General features: G+C 26.6%; 1 protein-coding gene across 2 annotated transcripts; it reads right to left on the reverse strand.

Moving 5' to 3' along the window:
- Positions 1–15,316: 15,316 nt before the first annotated feature.
- On the reverse strand, positions 15,317–21,352 carry LOC126904362 (40S ribosomal protein S9). Of its 2 annotated transcripts, none has more exons than XM_050683349.1 (5): positions 21,218–21,352; positions 20,655–20,896; positions 20,199–20,317; positions 17,322–17,389; positions 15,317–15,566 (listed from the first exon to the last, which is right to left on the reverse strand). In XM_050683349.1, the coding sequence occupies exons 2-5, from the start codon at positions 20,875–20,877 to the stop codon at positions 15,383–15,385; spliced, it is 594 nt and encodes a 197-aa protein (XP_050539306.1). In that variant the 5' UTR covers positions 20,878–20,896; positions 21,218–21,352; the 3' UTR covers positions 15,317–15,382. The 2 variants fall into 2 exon arrangements, with proteins under 2 accessions (XP_050539306.1, XP_050539307.1); XM_050683350.1 differs by having other exon boundaries at positions 21,224–21,349.
- Between the last annotated feature and the right edge of the window lie 52 nt (positions 21,353–21,404).

Consider the following 21,404-nt stretch of genomic DNA (forward strand, 5'->3'; position numbering starts at 1 on the left):
TTTATATATTCCTACAGCCGACGCCGCTGCCGCCGTATGTACCTCGTGTATAACGTTCCCCCCGCCACGCCCGCCCACAAATCACGGCTATACCTCGTGCATGATACGTTTACGTACTTAAGTAGCTTTAAATGTATATACAGGGTGTAAATCTTTCGAACCATAGTAATGTATGGGCGAGTATGCTGGTAAAGTGTAAAATAGGACCTCGTTTTTTTTTTTTTTTTTTTTCCAAAATTGGAGGAATTTTGGAATAACCCCCCGNTTTTTTTTTTTTTTTTTCCAAAATTGGAGGAATTTTGGAATAACCCCCCCGAATTTCTCTAAAATTAAAAATAAATCATACCACAATATTCCCCGCGAAATTCTCATACAAATTGAGTGGTCACTCGATTTTTTGTAACTTTTGCGCCCTCCCCTGAACTTTGGGTTCAAAGTTGGAAAAAAATTTCACATTAGTGTGACCCATCAATTTGTATTGAAATTTCAATGGGAGTCCTGTGATGTAGTTTATTTTTAGTTTAATCGATTAAATAATAAGAAATACCGAAAAACCCACAAATAATGTGATATTTTTTTAATTTCATGAGTCTATTTCGTCTTTTATTATTTATTCAAACCGATTATAATTTTTATCATTGAAACTGTTATAAAATTATAAAATTTTTTCTTTTTAGGACCCGAAAATAAAACAATTATACTATTGAAATGAATATTTTTAACTTTATTACAATAGGATAATCATTAATTATTTTAATTAAGAAATAATTATTTTAATGTAATCGGCACACTACTCTTTTCCGAAATTAATCAATAATGAGAATATGGTACATCACTGAGCTTGTTAATGTTTATTTAAATGTTCGAAAAATACTGTTCACTATTGAATAGTCACTTATTAAGTTGCACATAATATTAGATAACCTTTAAAATATAGCTTCTTTTTTTGTGCAATAAAAATGCATAAATATTACATTTTTGTAAGTTTTTTCGGTTTTTCTTGTTATTTAATCGTTTATACTAAAAATAAACTACATCACAGGACTCCCTGTAAAATTACGATACAAATTGATAGGTCACACTAATGTGAAATTTTTTTCCAACTTTGAACCCAAAGTTCAGGGGAGGGCGCAAAAGTTACAAAAAATCGAGTGACCACTCAATTTGTATGAGAATTTCGCGGGGAATATTGTGGTATGATTTATTTTTAATTTTAGAGAAATTTGGGGGGGTTATTCCAAAATTCCTCCAATTTTGGAAAAAAAAAAAAAAAAAACGAGGTCCTATTTTACACTTTACCAGCATACTCGCCCATACATTACTATGGTTCGAAAGATTTACACCCTGTATATATATTTTTTAATTACTATTAAAACTTATATATTAATACGCTATATTCTCATTAAGAGATATATAGTGTATTTATTCCGATTACGGGGAATGATTGCCGTATTGTCATTTTTCGTCACTACCTCCACGTTGCGCGCTTGCTGCTTTCCTTGGATGTGGTAGCCGTTTCTCAAACTCCCACTCCGGGAATCGAACCCTGATTACCCTTTACCCGTTACAACCATGATATTGATAGTAACTACTATCATAACATGTAACTAAAAAGTGAAAAATAAATATAGTTTAAAAAAACTAAAAAACACGCTTTTAAAGTACATCGAACTAAAAAGTTCGAAAAAAAATAATTTTTATAATAAGCTTACAACAATAATGTACGAAAAGTACTAGTATTATTGTGATAAAAGCGTGGGTGCTTTGTGCCATATTTTTCGTATATTGAGCGCCCAACGCTTTTTTTCACAATAATACTAGTATTTTTCGTTCATTATTGTTTTAAGTTAATTTAAAAAATTATTTTTAACTTTTTAGTTCGATGTGCTTTAAAAGCGTGTTTTTTAGTTTTTTTAAACTATAATTATTTTACAGTCATTTGAATACATAAAATGGAGATATTTAATGCGGTTGGAATAGACATGTATACCATGATCAGCTGTATCTACACTACATACCTACTCTGTGTATTAAAATACTTGTAAGACAATAATTAATTTTTTGTTTAAGGTTAAAAAGTTTTATCCTATACCTTATTATCTACTTAATCGATCTTACCTAGAAAAAAGATCATTTAAAGTAAAATTAGGTGACACACTGTCAAATTCATGCTATGCACAGGCTTGTGTTCTGCAAGATAGTGATAGAGCGCTATTATTTTATATTCTTTACACTTTGGATATACCAACTACTTCAAATACATTAATTAGTACTTACGCAGACGATATAGCTATACTAACTGCTCATACTGATACAGCACTGGCAATTCAATATGTACAATCCCACTTAGATACTCTTTCCAAATAGTTTAAAAACTGTAAAATCAAAGTTAATGAGACTAAATCTAATCATGTTACCATCTCCTTACGACATATTAACTGTCCTGAAATCACATATAAAGAGCACAGTAATTCCTCATCAATAAGAAATAAAATACCTTGGTTTAATTTTCGTCTGTATATAAACGTGAAGCTTTCACCTCAAATCTAAACGGAAACAGTCGAATAATCGGCTACATGTATAAGACCCTTACTTTTCTTTAATCCTTATATATCAAACCAACTCATCTTATATAAGAGTTTGCTCCAAACAATGTGGTCTTACGGTGTTCTATTTTAGGGATCGGCAAAACCATCAAATACAAAAATCATACAAACATTTCAATTAATGAAATCAATGTCTTTGCATTATTACTAGTACTCCTTGGTTTATAACTAATAATTGACTTCACAGTGAACTATATATTAAGACTGTAAGTGAATCTACAACACTATTCTCCTTCAGATACCATTGTAAACTATTAAATCATCTTAATAATATATTAGCCAAGCTTATCACCAAATCACATCCGAATAACCCAAACCCACGTCTTAAACGCACCTGATATAGAGACCTATTACCAAGCAACTAAATGGATATAAAACATAAAAAAACTAAGTTTATATAATTTCAACTAACGATGTAAATACTTTACTTTTATTTAGGGGGGGGGGGGGGTTCTAATATGAGCTACCCATTTATCCTATTCATGTATTCAATTGCTTTAATAAATTTACTTATTGTACGCATTGTATAGATTGTAAATAAACAAATACAGAGAATATTAAAAAATAAACTTTAATGCCTGTTTTCACCACGAAGTCTAGTGGCATATATTAAGTTTTTATGTTTTTACGTTATCATTTAAATTAATAATATCCTCTGATCTTAGTTTTTTCAATTTAATTTGTTTATCAGAATTCATGCTTAAATTAAAAGTTGAACTAAATTCTTTATATATTTTTAAAGTAATATTATTTGAAAGTTTTAAAATTGTTTTGTCATCAGTGTTAGCCTCACAGTTATTTTTTATACTTAAAATACTCGTTCCCGATATATTTAACGTTACTGGTTAAACAATTTGTTTGCACTTAATGACTATATTACCCATACTAACAACGTATAACCACGAATTTTATGTGTTCTAATTTTTGTCAAATGTTATAATTAATCTTTACATACTTTAAAATACAATATTTAAGTAAAACATATGGTTAATAACCATATGATGATTTCCCCTATTTCACAAAATTTGTCTATTCGATTGATTACGAATTTCACCTTGGATTTCTTTACAAGATAGTTATGTTTACATAAGTCAATAGATTCCAGTGCAAGTTGAAAATTTGTAGGTTACTGATTGTTTGAAAATAAATTCCTGATGTTTGTTGAATTGGTCTGTTCGAATATTGTGCGTTTGTCAGTAGCACGAAAATCAATTGTCTGCAACATATAATTTTTTATCATATTTTGACGTTGTTTTTTTTTTTTTTTTTAATTACTTAATTTAGATTTATTTGGTTAGATATTATTTACAATACTATAATTAAAATATACTGTCAAACTAAGATGTGTAAAACAACTTTAATTCGTTTAAATGAACACGTACTTCTTTTCATCCACACTTTAAGAATACATTCTCTTTGCTATGTATGTATGTGACTTCGAAGGGACCCAGCCACTTGGGTTGAAGTTTTCTCAGTTGTTTCTTTAATAAAACTCTGTCACCAATATTAAGGCTAAGTACTCGCTGTTTTTTGTCATAGTGGCTTTTTGAATTTAGTTTCTTTGATATAAGTCTGTCACGTGCTATGAAATGAGACTTTTGTAATTTTCTACGTAGCTCACATGTAAAATCATCATAATTGTGGCACCCTGTTTAGTGAATGCAAAACTTCGACTAGATAACCATATAATAGCTCATGTGGTTGGAAATGTGTTGGTATGTGTCGTACTGTTATAAACGAACATAGCATAAGCTATATATTCGTCTCAATTTTGTTTCTTTTCAGTAACGTAGTGACGAAGATATTCAGTATTCCCAAGTAATCGCATATTACTACTTACACACTGTGGACTTGTTAAGATTGTGTGATTATCTTCTAATTTAATCATGAATTGCAATGATCTTTTTATATTTAGGCTATTGGTTTGATTTATTTCGTAGAACGCTCACCATTGTCGTTCGACGTCTACTCGTTTCCCGATGAGCATTGTTGAGACATGTTCTGATGAGTATCTGGTCTTTTTTTCTTATAACATTCTTCCCTGGTATGTCCGTTTGCTTTACAATAAGTGCACGATATTTTCTTGACATTTACTTGTTTGTTATATCTTGTATTCTGTCCTGTATCTTCAACTAGTCCACCCTCTTTTGCAAAACGACACTGGTGAGTATTGTGATTTGTTTTCCAACAGTTACTACAATACTTAGAATTTGTTCTAGACTCTGATTTATTATCGTTAATTAATCTTCGCGCTTCTTTATTTGATACCTTTAGATTTTCCTCTTCTAGTCTTTCTTTAATTTCCTCTTTTAATGACGCTAAATTCTTAGATTAAATTACCTGTCTAATGTTCGAGTATAAACGTTTGATGTAGGAAGTTAAAGTTGTCTCTTTTATATATTCTCTTATAGCTTCTGCTTCTGTTGTTCTTTTCCCGACTACACTTACGTTGCACAAGTCAAGAAGCAATTTTTCTACACGTTCTGAATAGTCTTGGACCGACTTTCCCACCTTCTGACGGGTAGAGTTAAGTTATTATTGTAAATAACCCGGTGTTTGCTTCGAACAAAACGCCGTCTCAAGTAATGACTTAAGACCAGGCTCTTTCTTTAATTAATGGTTCGAATCTTAAAGTTTATTATTCTTAGATATTCTGGACAGAATAATTTACCATTCATTCATTTATGAATAAAAGTACGTCATTATATAACCTCTAGATGTTAATGATACTAAATCCAATTCTAAAGCTAAAATAATTAGAGAGATATGCAGCTTTCATAATTCATGTGCTAATATTTTTAAAATGTAACGTTTGATATTTTCAAGTTTATCAATAAGATTGTTATGATTAGTATACCAATTTACTGAGGTAAATTGTAATGTAGACCTAACAAAAGATAGATAATGTTTTTAAATTTCAATCAGTGTTTATTTATGGAACTAATGGCTCTTAAAACTTTATCATAATAGTGTCAATATAAGCATTAAATTTGAGATTAGATTTTTTTATTAATTTTAGGTTATTTTGAAAAAAAAGTATTTTCCCTTTGCTAAAATTTAAAAAATATTCAAACGCTTCGAAAAAAATGAGTCTAATGATTAATTTACCACTGTGTATATATTATGAGATTTGTCAAGAAGCCAAATATAACTCGTATTTGTTCATATTTAATTTTTACTTGATATTATATTCTATATTCTATATTATTATAATAATATTCTATATTATTATTTTTTTTTGGAATTTACTTAGATGATGAAATGTTTGATCTCTTAAATGACATTAAAATTATATTTAATAAAATGATAATTCATGAAGAAGCTTTTTACGAACAATTACGCAAGGGAGATAAAAAAAATAATGGCACCGTGTCCATTGAGTATGCAAAAGAAGTAATTTGGAATTGTAAATTGTTTCATACCCAAATAATAGACGATCGCTTTAAGAAGCTACGCGATAAGTATTCAAATGACTATAATCAATTCAATTATGAAGGTAATATATTGTGAAAATTTATCACTTTTTACTAATAAGTCAATATGAATTTTAACATAATTTTTATTATGTGAAAGGACGTGTTTATTGATATTGAGGGGGTGAAACTTGACGACGGTACGATTAGCATGGCAATGAAATAGTAGAGAGGTGGAATTTGGCATATCATTGAAAAGAGACAGTAGTGGTGGGCTAATTGTGGCGACCTTAAATATTTGAGACTGTAAGGAAGGGGTACTCTTGCTATTTGGCTTGTGATTTGGACAGTTAGCGGTAAAAATAATAATAAATAAAATTACTTACATAGTCTAGTTGGTTTTTAAGGGAATTAGCCCAAGCCCGGAAAAGAAATTAAACACAGAAAATTTTTGTGAAAGTTTACGCAATAAACTATTAAACACAAATTCAAGGGTGTTATGTTGAAAAATTTAGTTTAATTAGTTAAGAATGTCCACACATGTCGAGTTTGGAATGGCGAATGAAAAGAAAAACTTATGAATAAAAATTAAGTATCATAATTACAGTTTACATTAATATTATAGATCACTTTTTAAAACGTTTTTCAATAATTTCGGTTTCCAAATTTAGATGAATCCTATAAGAAATTTTGCTTATGATTCCAAATTAGGTTTTATATTTGTTTCATCATATATAGTTTCTGTGATTATTACTAATTAGTAATTAAGCAATAATACAAACAAATATAATTTTTTTCTTAAAACTTTCTAAAATTATTTAATCATGATCTAAAAGAGTTCTACAAAATTTTAAATGCTTGAAACAAATTTAACCTGTTTATTAAGATTTTAAACTTGATTATAGCAATCATTTGTCAAAAAAATTAAGCTTATTATTTACTACAACTTTTTTTGATTTAACATTAAACAGATGTCATGAGGATTTTATAATTGCTGTTTTATGCCTTACTGTGTAATTAAACACTAACATAATTGCTGTAAATAGAAAAATACGCATAAATCTCAACATTTCTTATAAATTCTCGTATTTTTCGTTATAAATACAGTTATATTAAAATTAGGTAAATCAATGTTTTATGAATTTACATATATTATTACGTTAAATTCTATGGTGTTATTATATTTTATACACAGAATTCATTTATAATTTTCGTAAAGGAATATTGTTTGATTAGGAAAACTTTACAATAATCCTTTAGTAAACATTTTTTTATTATCAATGTTACTATGGATTTCCCTTTATCTGATTTAAAATGAAAGTAGTTTTAACTTTTAAGTCCTCCATAAATTGTGAATGTTTTTTATTTATACTTTATTTATTAATTTTTTATTTTAGTATAAAAACTAATCATAATAAATTATTATTTTATAAAAATATTTATAAAATTTTTTAACAATTTCAATGGGTAAAATTCATGTTTTTTCTATGTCACGATACCTTATATTTTAAGTGCATATAACTGTTGTAGTTAAAAAACATGACATTTTTGTGTAAAAAAAAAACATTTTTTGTGTTATAGTTTTCTATATCATTTTATTTTTCAAACATTTATGCCTACCTTTTAGGTTTATTTTTATTACAGTTTAATTTTAAAATGTCAATACGAATAATTGACTAGCTAATTTATTAAATTATGATATAATTAAGAAAATGACTGGTAGTGAAGTGTGGGTGCTGCTTTTTTATATCTAGTTATTTCTCGACCATGCCCTTCCTATGACTACTATATAAATTTGTTAAAAACTTCAGAAATACTAATCTAAAAGTATCATTTTCATAATTAAATCATTATTTAATGAATAAAAAAGTGTTTTGCTATTTAATGGTATATAACGAGAATCTTTAAATGTTATGTTCGCCAAACGTAACCGAATTAATCTTTTATTATTTATTCTAATATATTTATTTTAGGGTATATCGCTACTTGGGTATTTATAATAATTTTACAACTTTATTTCGTTTCAGAGATGAAAAAAAACACATTGGATGATATTGAGCTAGATAAATCTAGAATCTATTCTTATAATCATGAAAGAAAAAAATGGGTGCGTAAATACAAATTTACTCCTACTCATTGTTTGTAAAAATATTGTAATACTTCATTGATAATAATTGTTCCATAATATATTTATTTTAAATGTTTAAATTGATTTTTATAAATTTATATTTGATTTATATATCCAGAGAAAAATTTATCATATTGATTGTGGTTAAATATTCTATGGCTAAGTGACGATAGAAATAGATAATCAAACACATAATGATTCTAAAAACAGAAGTCTAAAAAATAATTTTAGAAAACGAAAGAAATAAAGTTGACAATTTTATGTTATTTAATTCATGATGAATTTGACATAAAACTTCCTTTTCATACTAATATACCTACAATAATTTTTTTTTTTTTGTCTTAATCTTTGTCTTTCATTCATGAATGTTCAAAAATCAGGAAAATGAATATGTATGTATATCATTTATTCAAATATAATGTCTGTTAAATAAATCTTTGTTCTTTTCAATCCAACTTTATCATAAGGCTCATATTAATTATAAATAATACGATTATAATTTTTGCAAAATATAACTCTACTTCATAATTATTCTGAACATTCAATAACTAATATTTATATATAAATATTTTTTATTTCTCAATTTTTAAGTGGTTAAATAATTTTGGTGTCCATTTTTTTTGTCCTTTATAAATGTACTAATTTTTTTTAATGTTAATTAGCTTATAAAATTTATTAAAAAAAATATTTTAACCCATACATTATAACTTTGTTAAATTTATAAGCCCATTTATTTTATCTTGTTTTATGTTTTTTCCCGTTAATCAGTCTTTAAGAAAACCATGATGGAGGTCAAGTAATAAAAGTAATAATTAATTAATAAACACTAGGTATTTTTATTGATAATAGTAATAATATTATTATTAATGACAAGACAATATTTTTGAATATCTTCTGTTGATTATTATGAGTCAACGTGACAGTTGGAAAAACGATAATTGAATTATTCAGTCTCTGTTTTGTCTAGCACCCGAGCAACCGGTTTACACCGCCCGTCGACCACCGTGCATAGCACGACCTGTCGGACGCGAAGAGGGAGCTCCGCGATCGCTATCCGGCGGTAACACTGGAAATGCGATGCGACTGCGACAACCAATTGTATATTTATCGGGATTCTAGACCTTTACAGTGGAATTAAAATAGTAAACAAAATAAAAGCGAAGTTTTGATTATCGCGTAATGACAAATAGCACATAATTATGATGTATTGTTATAAATTATGACACTACTTACAATATATTTATAATTATGCAATAATATAGTCGACACTGGTTGCGATTGTAGAAACCCGTGCGCCGTTTATTATTCATGGACAAAAACAGATTGTTTTAAAAAGAACCGAAAAGACGAATACAATTAATAATAATCTCCGCATAATATGGTTGCACTTTCGCTGGCGTCGGCGAAGCGGTGTCCGGCAGTCTTCAGACGTCAAAAAGTTAGCAGCTTTAATGGTGACGGTGCGGATTGATTCATCGAGCCGGTCGTGCGACACGTCCGGAGCCGGTGGTGTATATCCTCGACGAATGCAAGAAGACTCCAGGAATCATTTGCGACGGGTCGTCGTCAGCCGCGGAGCACTTGCTGAACTTTGCACCGTGGTGAATGGCACGCGGTATTAGTCAGTCAAACTACCAAATACTTATTATAAGTCAACGTCTGATATAGGTAGCGAGGGTCGCGGGGCATCGTGTCTCACAAAGAGCCGCGAGACTGTGTTCAATTATTTTGTCACATGGTTTGTGCAGATAAATAATAATAATCATTATTTAAAGACGCCATTCAGAAAATAAAACGATTTTAAACATGTTTTACGAGGTATAACTATATTTGTTCTGTATTGATGCTAGTGTTCCAAAATTTTTACCAAATTATAAAGGAGAAAATTAACTGTGATGTATATCTTTTATTTTTTTATTAACAACATTTCTAGTATTTTACATTCACTAGTAAACATTTCTATTTTTAGTTATTTAAATGTGTCAATAAATAGCTTCTATATTCTTATATATTCTTTAATAATTTATTGAAAAAATTAAAAATATTGGTGACAATACAACTTTATGAAAGTTGTCTCGTGCCAAACAGTTTTTATGCAAAAAACTGAATTTTTGTCCGTCGACAGTGTCAGTCCCTAGTGTTATTTTTAACGTAAAGAATTTCTTGTGTGGTGGTAACCGATTACCCTCATCCTTCAGTTGCTCCCTCGACGACAATCAAAACCAGTTATTTTATACTTTGTTATTGACGCACGGGATATCATTTAGCAGTCGCTTATCTGTATTTAGAAAAACATTGTTATTATTGACGAGTGATGGTCTTAAATTTTAATTTTACTGTGTTCATGATTACCATAGAGTTGGTCTATGTTTTTTACACGTAAATAATAATTAAAATTTCTATTGATCGCAAAACTGTTAGAAATTTGCATGGAGTATCTTTTTTGTAACATTTGAAAACAAGCTTGTAACGAATATGAGCTAACAGCATACAATATATTGAGGGCAGCAGAGCGGATCAACGGTCTTATTAGATAGTGATTTTTTAGTAGTCGACAAAAATTAGATACTCTTTCTTCATAAAATATATTATTAGCCAAAAAAATTAATTATCATGAAAAATTTGAGTATGGATTTATAGTTTATCTGTCTTAAATGTATTTATACGTAGTAAAGTGAATTACTTAAGACCATTTTCAGCTTCGATGCGAAGCTGAGAAGGTATTGGTTTTACTATGATGTTTTTTTTTTTTAATTTTTAATTTTTTTTTCATAATACTGACATAACTTTTTCAAAAATGAACAAATCAATATTACTTTTTTTTTAGATGCTTGATGTCTTTATCTATCATTTGGTATAATTTTTTTATAAATTTGACACTTTATCTGCCCACAGGGGGGAATTCAAAATGACAACTTTTTCACAAAAAAATAACTTTTGAAAGTGTTCCGGAAAGTCTGACACTTTTATATATATCTTTAATTAAAGCTAATGTAATGTACTTTATTATGGGGAAAAAAACATTATTTTGTTTTCATGGTGAAAACGGTTGGGTTGGTGAAAACGGACATCAAAGTTAATAAAAAAAATATATTTTTTTTTTTAGATGCATGATATCTTTATCTTTTATTTGATATTTTTTTTTTATTTATCAAACCCTTTACATGCCCACAGGAGGGATTTAAAATGACAACTTTTTCACAAAAAATTAACTTTTGTATGTATCATAAATGAAAGCTTATGTAATGTACTTTAATATGGAAAAACAATTTTCGGAATTTATTTTGTCTTCACGTTGGAAATGGTTACCAAATGCTATTTTTGTGTGAAAATTCTCGATTTTATTTCTTACATTTTTAACTTTATAATGCTATAACTTATTGAAAAGTGTATTTTAAGATTTTAAGATTTTAATCACTGTCAGATATCAATATACTTAATCCAACTATGCCACGTCACCACTGTGCTGTGACCCCCTTGTGCTAGGTTTTTTGGTATCATGTTGCTATATAAATCATAAATCTAAATACAAATTATTTTTAGTTTCACCTGAATTTAATATTAAAATTTAAAATTATAATCAAATTTTATAATACGTTCAATTGAGTAGATTTCTTTAACAACATTTTGATTGGTTCTTTAATTAAAGTAAATCATTAAAATTAATTAAGTTCTGAATATTTCAATTGTAGATTCTTTTTAAACACCAAAAGTTACTTAGATGTGATTTTTATGATTTCTATTTCAGTGATTTCCTGATTGCATATTAATCTTAACAAAACTATTTTTTAATTCTCATAAAATTTTCTATTTTATAACGTAAATTTCAAACTTGAAGTTGAGCTGTAAATTATGGTAACAANTGTCAGATATCATCTATACTTGTCCCATCTATGCCTCGTCCACACTGTGCCTCGACCCCACTGTGCTACCGTTTTTTTTATTAGAAACTTTCAAAAAATCAACTTTAAAAAACAAAAAAAGTAGGTTAAAAATAATACTTTAAATAAAAATCTGTAATAATTTAAAAACAATTTTCTTTTGTTTTTAATTATTTTTTTTTTATAATAAATAATTTCAAAAGAAATATTGATCATGTCTATGTATCTCTTGGTGTTTAAATAGATGATACAATTGAAATATTCAGAACTATTTTCCTTATAATTATATCCTATAGTTTTTAACTAATTAGTAATAATATCAAAAATTATTGGTAATAGAAAAAATCTAATTGCTGATTTAAAATTAGCACGAAAAATTTAAAAGTACATTTTTGATTCCGATGAAAATTTTTTGCAGACCTTTTATTCATAATTAACAACAAATTGTTATCTAAAAATTTTTGTGCAAAGCTCTTCAATTTTATACACGTTCGTTATAAAAGTAATAACTACGTTATAATTCTTTATAAATTTTCCGAAAAAATTACAATACTAAATTATTAAATATGAATCACATACTAATTTAATTGCTATCAGGGATTCGAAACAAACAAAAATATTGTTCCGGAACGTGGAATTTCGTTCCGTTCCGAGTTTGCTGTGGAATAGAATTTTTGCTAACAAACATTCCGACCAGGAACATAGCCAGAAAATGTTTATTGGAGGGGCCAACAATTTTGGGCCCTTGTATCATTTTTCATAATTTGTTTCCCATGAAAAGCTTGTGGGGGGGCTCCCTCCACTCTTCCTTAGACAGTATCCCATTCTATGAATCTTACAAGTTCAAAATTTGTGTTTATTTTTAAAATATTGGTGGATTATTCCAAAAGTTACATGATCTACTATTTCCTTATTAATATCCTGATTAAGATAAAGTATGTCGAATGAAAAAGGGATTATAAAAAAATATTATTTCTCATAAAAATATTGTGTTGATCCATACATTTTTCAAAAAGTTATAGCATTATAAAGTTAAAAATTTAAAAAAACAAAATCGAGAATTTTCAAACAAAAATAGCATTTGGTAGCCATTTTCACCGTGAAGACAAAAAAAGTCCGAAATTTTTTGAAAAAAAAATGTACATTACATTAGCTTTAATTTAAGATATAGATAAGTGTCAGACTTTCTGGAACATTTTAAAAATTTAAGTGGAAAAAGTTAATTTTTTGTGAAAAATCCCCCCGTGGGCAGATAAAGGGTCAGATTTATAAAAAAAATATATCAAATGAAAAGTAACGATATCATGCATCTATATAAAAAAAGTTATGGCAATTTTTGAGGGTAATGTCTTCGACTAGATACGATTTGTGATCTTTTGACGTATCGTTGAAAAAAATTAGTTCAGTGAGAGCTGAGAAAAAGTGGTAACAGACACACAAAAACAAAAAACACATCATAGTAAAACCAATACCTTCTCAGCTTCGCATCGAAACTAATAAAATAATGATGTGAACATAAGCTGATTTAATTTTTCAACTTTTAAGTTATTAAGAAAAAATAATTTATACCTAAATACTAATAACAAATAAGTTATAAACATTTTTAAAATAAATATAAATTATAAACAATGTAAAATTTATTTTATTTAAATTTAATTACAATTAATGCCTTTTTTAGTCATATTTTTATTACTATTATTTAGAGCACGCAAATAACAAATTAACAAAAACAAATAAATTACCTATTGTAACTACTAAATTATAAAAAAAGAAACAAATTAATGATAAGATTTATAAAAAATTTTTTCATAGAGTATACTCTATCGAATTTTGTAATCAACTAGATTCTAATCAATGCAGATACTTGGTAGTTTATCATTTTTTGGACCAGAGTTAAAAAAAATTTACCTACAACCACGTTTGGAGTAACTGCTATTGCATTTATTATTATGTCTAGAACGTTATCTTTTTTAAATGACGTTTTCTATGAATATAAAAATGAAAATACAGCCATAATAATAACTGTATTACTCAATAGTAATCACAAATTAATAATAATTTCAATGTATATAAGGCCTAGCAAGTTTTTGATAATTCGTAAAAATAATTGAATTTTAAATTTGGGGGGGCCGGCCCTGGGCCACGCGCCACCCATGTCTACGGCCTATATCTACTTAATTTCATTAGAAAGACAGGACTCTTAGATCATTTACAGGGGGCGACTTGATAGCCCCCCCTTATACAATAATAGGTGTAATGTAATAAAACTTTGATGTGTAAACCGAATCAAGATAATTCGGTATTAAGTGTGCACAACGGACCAACAGGTTCGAGTGCATGGGCATTATGTCACCTCACTAATAACTAAAATTAGATTTATGTAAATTTTATAAAAATTGATGGACTCTTTACTATAGAAAACCTTTATATAGGAATTTTAAAACAAAAAAGAAAACTTCGGAATAGAAAAATGATGTTTTTTAAATACGATAACCATTTTCTCATAGAATATAAGTTGTCGGGACAATTTTTTAATTTATGTACGTAACAAGCTTTAATTTAACATATTAGAGGACGCAGCATTTCCGGTACATTTTAAAAAGTTACAACTTTGAATACCTGTGATAAGGTTCTTAGATTTTCAAAAAAATGATATCAAATGAAAGGGAAATATCTTAAGTTCTATTATATAAAAATTATTTTGATTTGTTCATTTTTAGTAAGTTAAGGCAATTTTTGAAAATAAAGTGAATAAAATGAAATTTACCTATTTAAAAAATCGTAATTTTTCAAGGGATTTTCACAATTTACCGGGAACGAGGGAAAAATTTTTAATTTTCAAGGATAATTTCTTATATACGACCTTTTGACGCTTTGTTGAGAAAAAACGGTCCAGTGAGAGCTGAGAAAACGTAGTGACATAAAGAAAAAATTAATACCTTCTCAGCCTCGTAACGAAGCTAAAAAAATAACTTCAATAACTAATTATAAAATAAAAATTATTCTATGTATTTTTTAGTTAAATACTTAATTTGTTGGCATTTATTGTGACCGAGTTAGATGGGTGACAATTTTTTTCAAGTAGATACATACATATTTAACTAACTTATCAGAAAATTATTGGTTGAAAAAGAAATCATAAACGAGTATTTTGGGAGTCATTACAATTTTAAATCTAAACTAAAAATGAAACTGTAGGATTATGACTCCTTTTATTTTAAACCTATGCAAAAAAAAACGCATATTTTATGTGTTGAATGGACAAGACAAGAACAACAAACAAGAAAAGTTAATAAGATTAATACAGTTATATTTCACAATACACAATTAAATTATGTAAATTCAACATGTAGTTTAATCTTCTTCTTCTTCTCCAGCATTACCATCATCTTTAGCATTCTTAGCTTTTCTCAAATTTTTCCTCTTAACACGCCCAGGACGACCACCACCGAATGGCGATTTCAATGAGAAGTCAATATGTTTTTGGGAGTCCAAACGAACAATGAATGAAGGAACATTGACTACTTGTTTACGAACTCTAAAAATATGAAATTACAAAAATCAGATTTAAAATAATTGGTTTTTCATGAATTTTGGACAATAGAGAAGCAAAAGATTAAGTACTCACTAATTATAATATTGATTTAACAATAACAATTATTTTAAAGACCATCAAGTTATAACATTTAGGTTATAACACAGACGTTAAAATGTCATTTAAACAAATGTGCATTTCAAGTGGTCTGTTATAATATATAGTGGGAACTCAAAGAATGTAACTTTAACATCTAGTTAGAAAAAAAATTCAGTTAAAATTTAATGTCAAATTAATGTACATTGTGTTATAAAATTTAATAAAATGAATTTTTCAAAAATTTAAGGGCACATAAAATAACTTATTACCAATTTTTACAAATTCTACTTAACACTACTTTTTTATACATGTTTGTGTTGGGTTTATATTTTTATATATTATATATTTATATTTTTAATTTAATAAAATGTTTGAGATTTTAATTTAATAGTAAATGGCATTTGAATTTTTAATATAACTTAATTTGTTTATTAGATATAATCATTTAAAGTTTCAAATTTTTGAATTAATATACAGGTATAATACACAAGGGATTACAAATATAGGTAGCTAATTGGTTTTTTATAACATCGATATTAGCAGGTACACAGAATTGTTATTATCAATTGTAGTAAGGCACATTGTTATGAGTTTATAAATACACTAACTGACAATACAGAAAGTATATCTATTGATAATCATAATTGATAATAAACAATCCGTGACTGAGACAGCAATGTCATAAAAATCCAATTAGCTACCTGTATTTACAATCCCATGTGTATTATACATGTATATTAACTCAAAATTTTGAAACTTTAAATGTTTATATCTAATAAGCTAATTAAGTTATATTAAAAATTCAAATGCCATTTACTATTAAATTAAAAACTCAAACATTTTATTAAATTAAAAATATGTGTTACCATTTAAAAAAAAAAGTTGACACCCTTCCAAGGCATAAGGGATGATCTTAAAAAGTATTACATAGTTAAAGATTCAAGAATAATGTGTAACTAAGATAATAAAAATGTTTAAATTATTATTATTCTGCAAGTAATTGAGTGGGTTATGATAAAAAAAATCACCCTGTATATCATTATTAATAATTGTTACCACTTTTAACTAGGCTAATATATATATATATATATATGTTATAAATGAATGTTACACTGTTATGAAAAAAATAAGATAATTACTACCAAATTTTGGATTAACACAATGCTATATTTTTACCTTATTGTGATTAGGATAAAATATATAATAAAATAGTAATATCCTTGCCCAAAACCAATAGGCTAACAAATTTAAATTATTAACATATTTTTTATTTGCTAGTTATTTAAAAGTAGTTTTGCATCATGTAACATTGTCATGAAAAAAAAAAGGAAAATTTCAATCCAATTTTGGATTAACACAATGCTATGATTTTGCCTTATTGTGATTAGGATTAATTTAATTGATTTAAAATATCCTTGCCCAAAACTGATAGGCAAATAACTAATTAACTAAAAAATATTACATTGTCATGAAAAAGGCTAGACAATTATATCACACCTTGGATTAACACAATGTCATACTATAGCCAATTGTGATTAGGATTAACTTGGCTACAATAATATCCAGTCTCCTTGCCCAAAACAATTGGCAACATTTATTTCAAACCACAAATATCAGTTATGTGCTTATAATTAATAAATACTTTATTTCTTAATTTACCGAATGTGTCTCTGTCGAATCAAAACACGTGCATGATGAATTGACTTTGCTAATCCCAATTTGAAAACCTATTTAAAATAATAAAACAAAAGAATATTGAGAAAAATAAAAATTATATTAATAAAACTACAAAATAAATTAAGCCAATCTCTCAGAATACACAATATCAACAAACAATTTTCAGAAGAGGTGTCAGAAAATAAATTTAAGTTCATCATGATGAAATTGGCTAGATTTTAGTACTTATTTAATACATTAAAGGAATCTACAACAATATCGAAAATTAACCAATATTTGTACAAATTGTTTCAATATAGCACTAATAAAAAACCATTTTATACACGAGTAGATGTATTAAAAAGTTCATTAATTATTGATTTCAATTATTAATGAATAATACTTGAGTAAGAGAATCTGTAAAAATAAAACAAGCTGATTTGTAATTATATTACAACCAACTATTCCATATAGGAGTTACCAGTGGGAACACTTTTATTTGTTTTATACCATTTTTCTTATATACAGAAGTACAGATCTAACTGACAACTCATAAAACTTAAGATCTATGTAACATTTTATACTTTTTTTTTTTAATCAATTTTTACAATGTACAACTATATATAAAATGTTTTATGTTATTTTTCACAATTACAAAAAATATTTTAAAAATTAATTTTTTTATTTAATTTTTTTTTAAGATTTGAAGATAGCTATTTTATAGAAATGTTTTGATACCAAAAACTCTTATTATAATTCAGTAGTTACGTTTATATGACATTTTTAGGTTTAATAAATTTTGATTTTTTTTTTTCTATTTTACTATGGTATCAAATGTTTATAAAAGATATTATATTAAGTAAATACATTTTACATTATTTACTAGTAACAGTACATGATTTCTTTTCCATGAAAAAACAAGTAGTAGTATAATTAAGATAATTAAAAAAATGTATAGAAACATTGTCTAAAATATGTTGAGTTTTTAATTAAATAAGTTCACATATCATAAATTTAAACGTAAATAACAGTGAATAAGTGCATTTATTATCAAATCTCCTAACAAGGAATATCCTATAATAAAATATTATTACAATGATAGAATCACACAAATTAATAATTGTTATCACTTTTAACATGGCTAACCACAAAACACTAGTAGTTGATATAGGATGTTTCTATTTTTTGTAATAAAGATTAGAGATAATTATTTCTGTATAAAGCGCGTCAAACATTATCCATTATCCATGAAAAAGAAATAGCATACTGATACCAATAAATAATGTAAAAAGACAGTGTTTACTTACGTCCATTACATAATATGGACTAACATTTGATACCATAGGAAAATTGTAATAAAAAATTTAAATTAAACCAACTTAAAAATGCTGTATAAACATAACTACTGAATTAAAATAAATTTATAATATCAACATTTTTCTTTAATACTTATCTATAAAATGTCTATCTTCAATCTTAAAAAAAATTTGAATAAAAAATTAATTTTTAAAATATTTTTTGTAATTGCAAAAAATAACATAAAACATATTTTAAATATAGTTCTATAAAGAAAAAATTCATTAAAAAAAAAAAATGAAAAGTTTAAAAATTGATATTAAGAAATTATAAAATCAGCAATATTCAATTTTTCAATATAATCTAATTTGTTCTCAGCACATTAATACATCAGCTTGTAATGATTTAAGATATTGAGTTTTCTTAATAGAAATACAAATGAATAAAAAAATATTAATATTAAATTTTAATTTTAACAACAGTTTGTTGTTTTACTTTTGTTTGGTTAAACTAGAGTGTGGAACGTTATTATGTTTTAATAAAACATAATAAAAAATGTTCAATATATATTTTATTTTGGATTTTAGGCTCGTTAAAAAGTATAACGACCTTCCCAAAAGGGAAGACTTTTTTAATCATTGATACTACGGGACAATTAATTAGTCCATCGCCAGAAAGAAGAATGAGGACTCCAATTACCAAACTGAAACGATCAGTTTGGTAAATAAAGCTGTCATTGACAGTTTCAAACCAGAAGTAGCGAGTGTCAGGCACTACAAAGTTACAGACTTAAATACATCGCTAATATGTATATTTACTAAAATTATTAGTTTTAAAATTAATTATAAATCTAACTAATCATTCATATTATTTAAATGTTACTCAACTGATATTACTTTATGTGACATAAGATGAAAAATTATGTTATTTTTAAATGATATACTTAATTTTTATGTAAATAACCCTAAATTAATTTTAATAGTTGGATTTTATACTAAACAATTGAATACAAGAAGGCTAAAATGAATTCATATTCAAACCAAAAATTATAGCTTTGCATCTCATTTTCAAACAGGTCCTAATTTTGGGAAATTGTATAGTAAATTACATTGATATTTTTCTCTATTAAGATATGTGTTTAAATTTAATATGTTTAATACTTTCTATTATTATAAATTGTAATTTGATATTGGGGTTTTTAAATGTGAATATTATTTTACTCTATATTAGCTTAATAGTTTAAACCTATTTATGATTATANCCAAAAATTATAGCTTTGCATCTCATTTTCAAACAGGTCCTAATTTTGGGAAATTGTATAGTAAATTACATTGATATTTTTCTATATTAAGATATGTGTTTAAATTTAATATGTTTAATACTTTCTATTATTATAAATTGTAATTTGATATTGGGGTTATTAAATGTGAATATTAATTTACTCTATATTGGCTTAATAGTTTAAACCTATTTATGATTATAATAAATAAATATCAGAGAGCAACACAATACTTAATTTGTTTTTAATATTTTAATTTGTTAAAACAGCTAATATTTAATAATACTATAATTGAGCTAGCTCACTTGAGTTTGTAATCTACGTTCCAAAAAATCTTCAATCTTTAAACCCAAAACGTAATCAAGTTTCATGCGACTTTCGTCCAACACTCCAATTCGAACTAGACGACGCAATAAAGCATTACCTATAAAAATGGCGTAATAGTTTGACTTAGTATATTGTTATACTAAATTTGTTTATTTAATAAAATTTATGAAAAAATATTATAATGTTAAAACTGTTTAAGTAATGACTGCATTTATTTACAATTTTATTATAGATTTAATTTACTAAAAATTTCTTTCTTAGCATAAATAAAATAAATATAAGTGGGTAATAAAATCTAAATATTAATAACACTCAGCAAGGTTTAGATAACAACAGGGAATTTCAGACGAGAGGTGTCAGAATAATTTAAATTTTCATCATAGTGTCATTTTTTAAATAATTAATACTGAATTTATAAAAACTTATTAACATACCTTCAAAAAGACGTTTGGGGTCTTTTTCTTCAAGAGTTAAAAGTTCTCGAGCAGCTTTACGAATTTTAGCTAAAGTGTATTTTACACGCCACACTTCACGCTTGTTACGTAGCCCATATTCCCCAATTATTTTCAATTCTTGGTCTAATCTAGCTTTTTCATATGGACGACGAGGCGTCACATAAGTTTTACTATAAACAGACGGGATACGTCCGTTAACCATGATGAATAATTACCTGAAACTGTAAAAAAATTGTTCAAATACCATTAGATGACATACATGTCTGTTCAAATAAAGTGCATTAAAAAACAATATTAATAAATTTAGGGTTCTGAAAAAAAAATTTAATAAACTATAACAGAACGCGACTGCAATGAAATGGGTTTAAAAATTGTCTTGCAATGTTTGTCAAGAATTCTTTATCCATTTTAATCGGGACAATTCAAATAGTAATATGAAATATTTTTATATTATTATGAAGATACAGTATTTATTATTTAAATATAATTAAATCATTTAGAGAATAATAAAATGTCAATAAATAAAAAAAAAAAATACATACACTTACAAAAATTGTAACCACGATACACGTTGATTAGACGATCGCATCCAAAATGAGAAAGACGACGATTCTTAAAGTCTAGCGGAAACCTGTAATGTGTCAAGCAGTAAACGAAATAGTACTCAGTAATACCAAAAGTCACAAATCAATCAAGTTTACATATAAAAATGTGTTGGTCTGGCTACAC

Source organism: Daktulosphaira vitifoliae, unplaced genomic scaffold (genome assembly GCF_025091365.1).
Source record: "Daktulosphaira vitifoliae isolate Bord-2020 unplaced genomic scaffold, ASM2509136v1 Scaffold_4, whole genome shotgun sequence".
NCBI classification, from domain to species: Eukaryota; Metazoa; Arthropoda; class Insecta; order Hemiptera; family Phylloxeridae; genus Daktulosphaira; species Daktulosphaira vitifoliae.

Coding starts and splice junctions, on each gene's coding strand:
- LOC126904362 (XM_050683349.1), bottom strand. CDS start 20,877: ATGGTTAACGGACGTATCCCGTCTGTTTATAGTAAAACTTATGTGACG. Junction 20,318..20,654: donor CCCCAAACGTCTTTTTGAAG/GTATGTTAATAA, acceptor CCATTTTTATAG/GTAATGCTTTATTGCGTCGT. Junction 17,390..20,198: donor AACGTAGATTACAAACTCAA/GTGAGCTAGCTC, acceptor TATTTTAAATAG/GTTTTCAAATTGGGATTAGC.